This window comes from Mobula birostris, chromosome 4, assembly GCF_030028105.1.
Source record: "Mobula birostris isolate sMobBir1 chromosome 4, sMobBir1.hap1, whole genome shotgun sequence".
Classification (NCBI taxonomy): domain Eukaryota; kingdom Metazoa; phylum Chordata; class Chondrichthyes; order Myliobatiformes; family Myliobatidae; genus Mobula; species Mobula birostris.
In genome coordinates, this window is record NC_092373.1 from 65,569,723 (window position 1) to 65,579,784 (window position 10,062).

The 10,062-nt window shown below is 37.0% G+C and overlaps 1 protein-coding gene across 2 annotated transcripts in view; it reads left to right on the forward strand.

Moving 5' to 3' along the window:
- farsb (phenylalanyl-tRNA synthetase subunit beta) overlaps positions 1 to 9,805 on the forward strand; it is a 65,692-nt gene extending 55,887 nt beyond the window's left edge. For both annotated transcript variants that reach the window (XM_072254611.1, XM_072254612.1), the window contains one exon: positions 8,408 to 9,805. In XM_072254611.1, coding sequence (XP_072110712.1) covers positions 8,408 to 8,559 — 152 coding nt within the window. In that variant the 3' untranslated portion in view covers positions 8,560 to 9,805. The remainder of the gene's footprint in view (positions 1 to 8,407) is intronic.
- Positions 9,806 to 10,062: the final 257 nt, after the last annotated feature.

A 10,062-nucleotide genomic window follows, 5' to 3' on the forward strand; every position in this document is an offset into this window, starting at 1 on the left:
TGGGTGTCTCCTTTTAAAACATTCTTTGCTGTAGGCTTCTATAATTCTCCGACTAGTTTCTACAAATAGTACCCAAGTAAATTTTATGATTGTGTTTCCATTGCATGGATGTAATGAAGCTGCTTTATAAATTTACAAAATTATTTGAATTCTGCTATTTGGCAGGAAAAAATGTGCACTTGCATTTAGATGCAAATCATTTTAGCTTGAATAAAACTATTCAATTGAAGGCCACCTTAAAGTTACAATATCCTTCAATTAACTATCTTGTACTTTTTGACTTAGTATCTCATGTTGAGCAAGTTTTGAAACCTTCATGGTTGTAAATTACATTTTTTTTCATATTGCATCTGCACTCTGACCTTCTGTCGCCTTCTTAGAAACACCTGTTCATAGATCTAGATGACGGGAAATAGGGATGAAATTGTTGAGTGCCATTTGCCTTTTTAGAGATTGTGTGAAAAATGATCCTGGCTCTGTCTACTGAAAATGGAGCAGAGATACTGTAGGTGGCCGTTCAGGGTAATGTGTATCATCAGGAGATTTAGTGATCCTGTTAAAGCTTGGATACGGAACAGCAGCATTAGCAAACAGGCGTAGCAAAGCAGACTTGCACGAGTCAGAAGTCTGGTTCAGTTACATCTCCTGGGACTGGTGGTGAATCTAAGTCCATTATATGTAGAATGAAGAGGTGTAATGGTATTATAATAAGCATTCATGGCACAAAATCATGGAGCTTTTCCTTTAGAATATAGAATTTGAACTTATAATCTAAGTAATTAGTGCCATGGGGTGTTATTAAATGATTACAAGTGGTTAATTGGATTATTTTGGTCAGAATGAGGATGCTGTAAAGAAAATTAATTTTTCATATTTTGTGAATTGCTTCTGGAAACCATTGCCTTTTAACAAAATCATACAGTTTGGACAAGGCTGTGTTGCAGAGCATCAAGCTACTTCAAGAATGCAAAATGTCTGTCAACTTGTTTTGCAACAATGTGAGCTTTCTCCATACAAATATTGTACCTGTTCTTTGTAAAAGACGTACTTTGTGTATTTTGTCAAAGTTAACTTGATTTTGTTGGAAACGTTAACAGTGTTGGAGTCTACCAGGGAAATTTAAACTCCATTTTTAGACTTGCTTGATGATCTCACTCTCGAATTAAATAAACCAATTAAAATGGTTTGACTTTAAAAAGCAGGTAACATGTCAGCATTTAATTTTTCATAGTAGAGACTGCAATATTCTTGGGATACTTTGGTTCAGAAGATAATTTTTTGTTAGAAATGTATGTTAAGTAATATCAGAGCATTGGTATTGAGTGATTTGTGATTTATGGACTCATGATTTGGGTGTTGTTGGTATGACCAGTATTGAATATCTTTCTGTCAGTGAGTTTCTTTCTTGATTCTTTGCAATATCTATATTATTGGATAGAGTTTCAGGAGCTTGATGAACTGATGAAAGGAGGAATGGTGATATTTTTCCAAGTTAGGTTGGGATTCAACACAGCAAAACCTGTAGTGATGGTTTTTCCTTTACCCTGCTGTCCTTGTCTGATTTTAAAGTGCTGGCAAAGAAACCTTGGTAAGTTCTTGCGCTAAACCTTGAAGATGTCATGCAGTGCTGCAACGGTGTACCATAGACTGAGGAGTTAACTGTTGTGTGTAGGGTGACATGCTAGTTAGAATATCTGCTTTGTCCATTATCTAAAGTATTTGAGTTTTTCTTGAACTGGTCATATCCAGGCAAATGGAGAACTTGTTGCTACGCACATGCATTGTAAATGGTGCAAAGACTTAATAATTCAGGAGGTGAGATACTTGATGGCAGAAAATCCAGCCTTTAACTTGCTCTAGTAGCCAAAGGTGTAATAAGCTTTTCCAATTCTCCTTGTGGTTCACAGTAAGCTTCAGGATGTTGACACTGGGGCACTGATTGAGTGCCAAATGGAAGTCAGTCGACTCTTGCTAATTGTAGATGACATTAGTGTTATCTGCTGCTAAATGTCCCAATGTAAATAATGTGATGGAGCTCCAGCATTTTGTGTGTGTTACAACTATAATCTGTGAAAATTGCCATTTTTGGAAAAGCAAAAAAATGCAGATGCTGGAATTCTAAAATAAAATCACAAGCACTCAGCAGGTAGGGAAAAATCTTGAGGACAAAAAAAAAACAGGAGCTAATATATCAGGTTGGTGCAAGCGGTCACCTGTATAAAGGATAGCTGAATATTGTTTGTGTGTTTGTTCATGGTATTTCTATTTCCACCTTAATCTTGCAGATTTCCCCTTCTTTGTTCAATATTTTGATAATTTTATGTAAACTCTGATATGACGCAACACTACCCAAATGCATTTCTCAAAATCCAGAAATAAGATAGAGTATGCCAATCCACTTTTCAGTCATTTCATGTAGAGAAACAATATATTCAAGATATATGCCTCATTGTTCTAAAGTAATAATTTACAAATGTCTAAATCCTCTTTAAGTAGATTGCTTATGAGATAATTAGAGGCTTTAAAATATTTATAGTGATGCACTATATTCTTCTGTGGTCAATATCTGGCAGATTGCAGGGAGTTTAGGATATTTTGGATATTCATTCTATTGTAGAAAAAAAAAATTCTCCAGTAATTGAAGAGTGATATGAACCCCCTATTAAAAGTACCATGGAACTTGTGTCAGTCATCTGACAGATTCATTAAAAATGAATTCAATGAAAAGCTGAGTGAAAAGGAAGTCTGCCAGAATCTATGATGATTCTCAAATGGATCTCTGAGGTTGTCATTGGGAAATATAATGGCAGAGGTACAAAATCTTAGGTTGGGCATTATGTTGAGTATTATAAGTACAAAATGAAACTAATTTTAAAAATTACAAGCCTAATTGAATTTTTTGAGGATCTGACTAAACACATTGATGAAGGTAGAGCAGTAGATGTAGTGTATATGGATTTCTGCAAGGCATTTGATAAGGTACCCCATGTAAGGCTTATTGAGAAAGTAAGGAGGCATGGGATCCAAGGGGACTTTGCTTTGTGGATCCAGAACTGGCTTTCCCACAGAAGGCAAAGAGTGGTTGTAAACGGGTCATATTCTGCATGGAGTTCGATGACCAGTGGTGTGCCTCAGGGATCTGTTCTGGGACCCCTACTCTTCATGATCTTTTATAAATGACCTTAATGAGGAAGTGGAGGGATGGGTTAATAAATTTGCTGATGACACAAAGGTTTGGGGTGTTCTGGATAGTGTGAAGGGCTGTCAGAGGTTACATCGGGACATTGATAGGATGCAAAACTGGGCTGAGAAGTGGCAGATGGAGTTCAACCCAGATAAGTGTGAGGTGGTTCATTTTGGTAGGTCAAATATGATGACAGAATATAGTGTTAATGGTAAGACTCTTGGCAGTGTGGAGGATCAGAGGGATCTTGGGGTTCGAATCCATAGGACACTCTGTGGTTAAGAAAGCATACGGTTCATTGGCCTTCATCAAATGTGGGATTGAGTTTAGGATCCGTGAGGTAATGTTGCAGCTATATAGGACCCTAGTAAGACCCCACTAGGAGCACTGTGCTCAGTTCTGGTCACCTCACTACAGGAAGGATGTGGAAACCATAGAAAGGGTGCAGAGGAGATTTACAAGGATGTTGCCTGGATTGGGGAGCATGCCTTATGAAAATAGGTTTAGTTGAACTCGACCTTTTTTCCTTGGCGCGACGGAGGATGAGTGGTGACCTGATAAAGGTGTACAATTTGATGAGAGTGCATTGATCGTGTGGATAGTCAAGAGGCTTTTTCCCAGGGCTGAAATGGCTAGCACGAGAGGGCATAGTTTTAAGGTGCTTGGAAATAGGTACAGAGGAGATGTCAGGGGTAAGTTTTTTACGCAGAGAGTGGTGAGTGCGTGGAATGGGCTGCCGGCGGTGGTGGTGGAGGCGGATACAGTATGGTCTTTTAAGACACTCCAGGATAGGTACATGGAGTTTAAAAAATAGAGGGCTATGGGTAACCCTAGGTAATTTCTAAGGTTAGGACATGTTCGGCATAGCTTTGTGGGCCAAAGGGCCTGTATTGTGCTGTAGGTTGTCTATGTTTCTAAAAATATAGACACCTTGCTGTACACTTACCATGAATTTAAATTACAGGCTTTTATTCTTCTACATTTTGCATTGTGTTAGATCAGAAATCTATGTGTTCAGTATTGATTGTCAGGTTGGATTCTTGATTGGTAAGAGAAGATGAGTTAAACCAGATAGCATTTTGTTGTATTATAACTGTGATGTAATTCTACGTTGTGTGCAAATAGAGAGAAGAGGGACAGAATACTTAATGATACTAAAATAATATAATGATTCATTACCATGAACCAACAGATAACATCACTTTCTTCCCAGATCCAGCAGTGCAAAGACTGGGGAAATAGTGAAGTTATGTGCTGGTTTTAACCACTGGATTCTGTCTCTGGATCTGACAGTGGTATCTTTTGTTGATGTGTTCTTTGATGTGTGGAAAGGGTGCTTAACCTAAAGGGATTAGACATACTACCTGAGAGGCTTTACACCTGTTCAATTCAGACACTAAGACTGCATCTGGTTGCTTTACTGGGAAATGCTTTTAATAAGTACTTGAGTCAAATGAAGACGCAGTGACTATTAATTTTAAACTTCCTGAGGAGGCAGTTAGTCCATTTCTAAGGTTTTGTATTAAACAAGATATGCTTTTGAAGAACTATTCACTATGCTTTTCATTTAGCACAATGTTGTGGTCCACTTTTGTTTTTGTGGATTTGAAGTTGAACCAGTTTTTAAAATTTAATTTTGCTACTTTAAAAATCAGAAATGACACACAGTGTGACTAGATGCTATTTTATCAAACTTTCAATGTTCTGATACGTAACTAGAACTTGTACATAAAAACTAGTGGAAAGTGTAACCCATCCACTGTGGACCCTTAATTCGAATTGTTGGAAAAATATTTTTGTTGTTTAAAAAAGGAATTTAATAGACTGAATTGGGATGCAGAATGATGCCACCACTTATTAATTAATGGGTGTCTTTGGATTTCATCAATACATTGAGCTGTCAGTCAGTGTGGTTGTTATTTGCCAAATGAGAAACACAGCCAGAAGCTGATTGTCAGTTTCACCATGTGGTAAGGAATCCATCTGCTGAATGACTCCAAGAAGACATGGAGTGATTGCTGAACATTTATTGTACCTGCTTTTCTATCAGACAAATGAGGAGAAACTGGAGTGAAAATCTAATGGAGTCTCAAGTAGACAGGTGATCACTTCTGCCAGTGTAGCAAAAAATGTTAATGAAAAGTACTTGCTAGATGAAAATTTTTACAGCAAGAACCTGGGTGATTTGGGGTGAGAAAGAGAAGCCCTCACCATTGTGTTGGAACATAGTCTAGTTTAAATTTTTGGTTTTTTGCCCAGTTCCAAAAAAATTGCAATACTCTAGGTCTGTAGTAGTTGAATCAGTCTCATATTTGATTACGTTTATTTTCGACCAGGCTATTAAAGCAATTCTTCGCCAAGCATCATTTATCTCAAACTGTGTAAAACTGATGCAACAAATCATCTTTCACTTTGATTATAGAAGAATTTTTACCCTAGCTAAGCATAACGAATAAACTCTTCTTGGGCTTCCAGCTGTGTACAGGTATTGATTATAACTCATGTTTCAATGATCAGTTCTGCCATCTTCAGGGATGATGCCTGGGCATGTCTAGTCCGGTGGTATTTATACCCCTGTAGTCTGTCCCTCCTTATTGGTTACTCCTCATCCAATCAGGTTTCTGCTCTGCCTGGTTTACAATCGAATTCCAGTTCTTACTTAGAGCAAAATGTTCGTCTTTGTTAAGATTATTTTCCTCTAGTTCTATTTTAATGACTTCCTTTACCAGACAGGCCCAAAAGCCACAGTAGCTTTGTGCTGTTGAAGTCAGTCCTATGGCCATAGAGAATGCAGTGTTCTGCTACTGCCAATTTCTCTGGGTAACCCAAAAAGACTCACCTCCTGTGCTCATTGGTGTGGGTTTCTACTGTGTGTCCCATCTGGCCAATACATGCTGCTTTTTGATAACTAAGCATAATTAAAATGGCTGCACTATAAACACTTAATTTTCTTGTACAAGGGAAATTAGAAACTAATGAAATGCCATTTTGAGGAATTAAAAAGGGGAGAAAAGAAAACAAACTCTTCAGGAGTAATTTCACAATCTTCAGTGTGAATAGTGATGTTTTGTTTTAAGTTACAAGGACAATCATTAATTCTTCACTTGATTTCCAGCTTTGGGAAAATCAAGTTCTTTTCAAATCAATTTCTTGAACTCTCCAAAAAGACAGTACTCCAAAATAAAATGACATAATTGGAATCAAGCATTCAGAGGAGCTTGAAGGACTAATGTATGACTAAGCTGTTTTGGAAGTTTTTGATTTGTAGATCTTCAAAAATGAGAATGGAGACTACTTTCACTTTCATCCCATTAAAGTAATTTAAATATGCAAATTGGAGATGTGTAAAAGATACTACTACTACTTCGACTCAGGCCTAGGGGACCAGCGTCGGGCACGATGACGGACTCTCCAGTTCTCCCTCTCCCTCATCAGTGTGTTCAGTTCAGTGTGTAAAAGATACTAAAGTATATCTCTGCTGACCTAGACACATTTACTTGTGTAAATTAACTTCTTCCCTGTTTTTCTTTAAAGAAATGGTGTATGTAGGGAAAATGGGAGTTTGCCTCAATATGTGGAAAAATAATTGGACAGAATTGGTCAAAGTAAATCTGAGGCTTGTTGCCCTTGCAGATATTTATAACTTCAAAGAAGCCAGTTGTGCAGTTGGACAAAGAATTCAAAGGCTTTATGTGCATCTATTCTGCTGTAACATGAAACCTTCTCTCAATCTGACAGTGCATTGAGTGGTGGAATATTATTAATTACTAGTAATCTTGTCCACCTCTGAAAATGAATAATTATCGGTGTGCGCTTTCCTTTAGATCTTAGTTATTACTGGGGTTCTTTTTTTTTAAAAAAAGATCTTCCCTTATTGAAATATTCTTTCCACCTATTTACTTTTCATTCAGTATCTGGTTTGACATTAGACACTACTATTAACAGATATTTCCTCTTTTGGGTTTTGTACCATTCAATTCAAAATCCTTCAGAATGATTGGTTAAGATGTTACACAGTTGCTGACAATTTACTCAGATGCCATCATCCCATTTTCACCTTGCAGTTTAAGCAGTTTGCAGGGCCAAGTACCACTGACATTCATTGGTAAGAGCAAGTTTTGATGTACAGCAGGTGATGGCTCTTTATCTGGTATAGCAATTTTTGAATTTAAAATTTTAGTTTTAGAATCTAGATTTTGTAGACCAATTGAATTTTTCAAAGTCATATGAGGGGTGATTGATAAGTTCGTGGCCTAAGGTAAAGGGAGTCAATTTTAGAAAACCTAGCACATTTATTTTTCAACATAGACCCTTCCTACATTTACACACGTAGTCCAGCGGTCGTGGAGCATACGGATCTTGGACCTCCAGAAAGTGTCCACAGCAGGGTTGATTGATAAATTTGTGGCCTAAGGTAGAAGGAGATGAGTTATACAGCTCTCGTTACATGCACATGCAGTTCAACTCTTTGAGTGATTATGCAGAAAGTTTGAGGTTAATAACTCATCAGGGGTGATTGATAAGTTTGTGGCCTAAGGTAGAAGGAGATGAGTTATTTTTTAATACTTTTTAATACTAATTTGCACTTTTGCTTTATATCAAAAAGGGACATTTGATTGCAGAATATGAAAAGGGTATTTTCTGTAGATCATTTCTGATCCTTAGTTTAGGGAAGGCAGAAAGAAGGAATGTGCAGAATGTGAGGATTTCAGCAGAGAAAAATGACCTAAGACTAGTTCAGATGTCTAAAAACAGCCAACTGCCTTGCAATCATTTGCAGAAAGTTTGTTTGCTGATGTAGAAGTGAGACAAAACAGGAAGGAAGCAACAACACTAGTAAGAATTGTTACAAAAAACCACTGTTGCATCCTTTAAAAAAAATAGTGAAATTAACTCCACATTTTTAATTATTTTACCGCTTGGTTCTTTGGTGAAGAGCATTTTGTGCCTTTGATGGTTAATTATCTTGAAAATGTGATAAAGACTAGTTACTCATTTGGATTCTGAAAAAAAAAACAGGGTGTTGACCACCATCATCAAAGCGTAGCTTACTCCTGACCTGCGGAAGACAATTATAAATTTTCATTTAAAGCTGTTTGAGATTTAATTAAAGCTGTTATCAGTTACCAGCTGCAGGGCAGAGTGATGGAAGTGAATTGCATCTGCTGGTTATTGAAGATAGAGAAATACTGATGGTTTTTGTTCTGTTTCTTCCTTTTATAGATTCCACTTTCTTCCCGGGTCGATGTGCAGAGATCTTTGCTAAAGGTCAGAGCATAGGCAAGCTGGGAGTTCTTCACCCTGATGTTATCACCAAATTTGAACTGACCATGCCCTGCTCTGCGCTTGAGATTGATATTGAGCCATTTCTTTGAAGGATGTTGCTGCTTCTTGGTTCTTTTCACACATTTATGTCATTCTGCCATTCTTTACAAAGAGCAGCTAGTGACACTACTCAGATGTAAAGATAAATATTTAATAAGGCAAAGGATCCTGTGTCTGCTTTGTGATTATATATGTTTTCCATCTTGTAATTTTATCTGGTTGCTTGAAACATTATAGTTTATTATCTAGCATAAATTACCAAAACTGTAAATGTATGGAAAAAACAATCCAATGCAACATAACTGTAACTTGAGAATTAATAAAACAATTAAAATTGAGATGATGGATAGAACTGCACTACAAAAGACATTCAACTTCAGCAATTCCATTTAGATTTTCTCCAGCAGCAAACACAGTTATGAAATATAAGCTAATAGAATAATTTTTATCAGTGATATAAAGCCATACTGTGGGTTTCCCAGGATAATTGTGCAGGGTAAACAAGGTGTCGGCTGTCATTGGTACCTTTATCCATGTTATGCTCCAAATGGAAGGCCGATTTAGTGTAATGTTTAAGTAATATTCATAAGTCTACAAAGTCTGGTCCCCCAGGATCTAACTGGATTTAGTCATTGAACTGCTGTTGATGGACTTTGACAATATGATTTAAGCAGTGGTTATGTTCAGAAAGTGTTAAATCAGAGCACGGGCTCTAGAATCAGAAGTACCTTTTAGAGGAGGAGTCCTTAGACGCCTTTGTTAATGGTAAGGGTCCATGGCAGAAAAAAGTTGAGAACCCCTGCTTTTGAGGGACCTTTAGTTAGTCTTGACTGTGCAATATGTGGAAAATCATGTGAAACCAAAGCTTTGCTCCAAGTAAAGCCCCCAACTCTCACAGAATTTTGCTGCATTATTTTAATGATGGATTGTTTGATAGACCAGGAAATGTTGTGCTGAACAACAGCTGGAGATTGACCTGTTGTGCATTTCTATCACTGTTTTAAAATCTCCAATTACAAATATATAGAATTTTAATCTTAGACTGTTACAGTTCTAAAGGCTATTTTTGTTGGAAATTTGTATTGATTATATTGATTAGGTGTGTGATAAATCTTTTCGCATATTATTCTAAAAACTCTTCTTTTGGCCCAGCTTCCTTCATGAAATTTGTAGTTAATGTTTCATCAATTGGCTGCATGAAGCAGCCATATTATTTTGTCCAGCAGTTGTATGGGCATCCATGATGGCCTGGTTTAGAACTAATAAAACCCACATTATGCCTGTGGGCATCCTTAAGCATCTGACGTCAAAGAGGTTCAATTCTTGGTGCTTGGAAATACTGGCTGTCACAAACCTTTTCACTTGGAATTGTGCAGGTGGTAAATTAGAGACATTGAAATGTTTTGCACAATTGTTACACAACAACAAACAAAAGGTCTGGGATTGATCATTATGTTAAGTAAGGCTGTACAGTATGTATTCCTTCAGATTCACAATGCCTGCACCTTAACCTTTCTGCATTACATAATACTGAAGAAAATATCTGTTTTCAA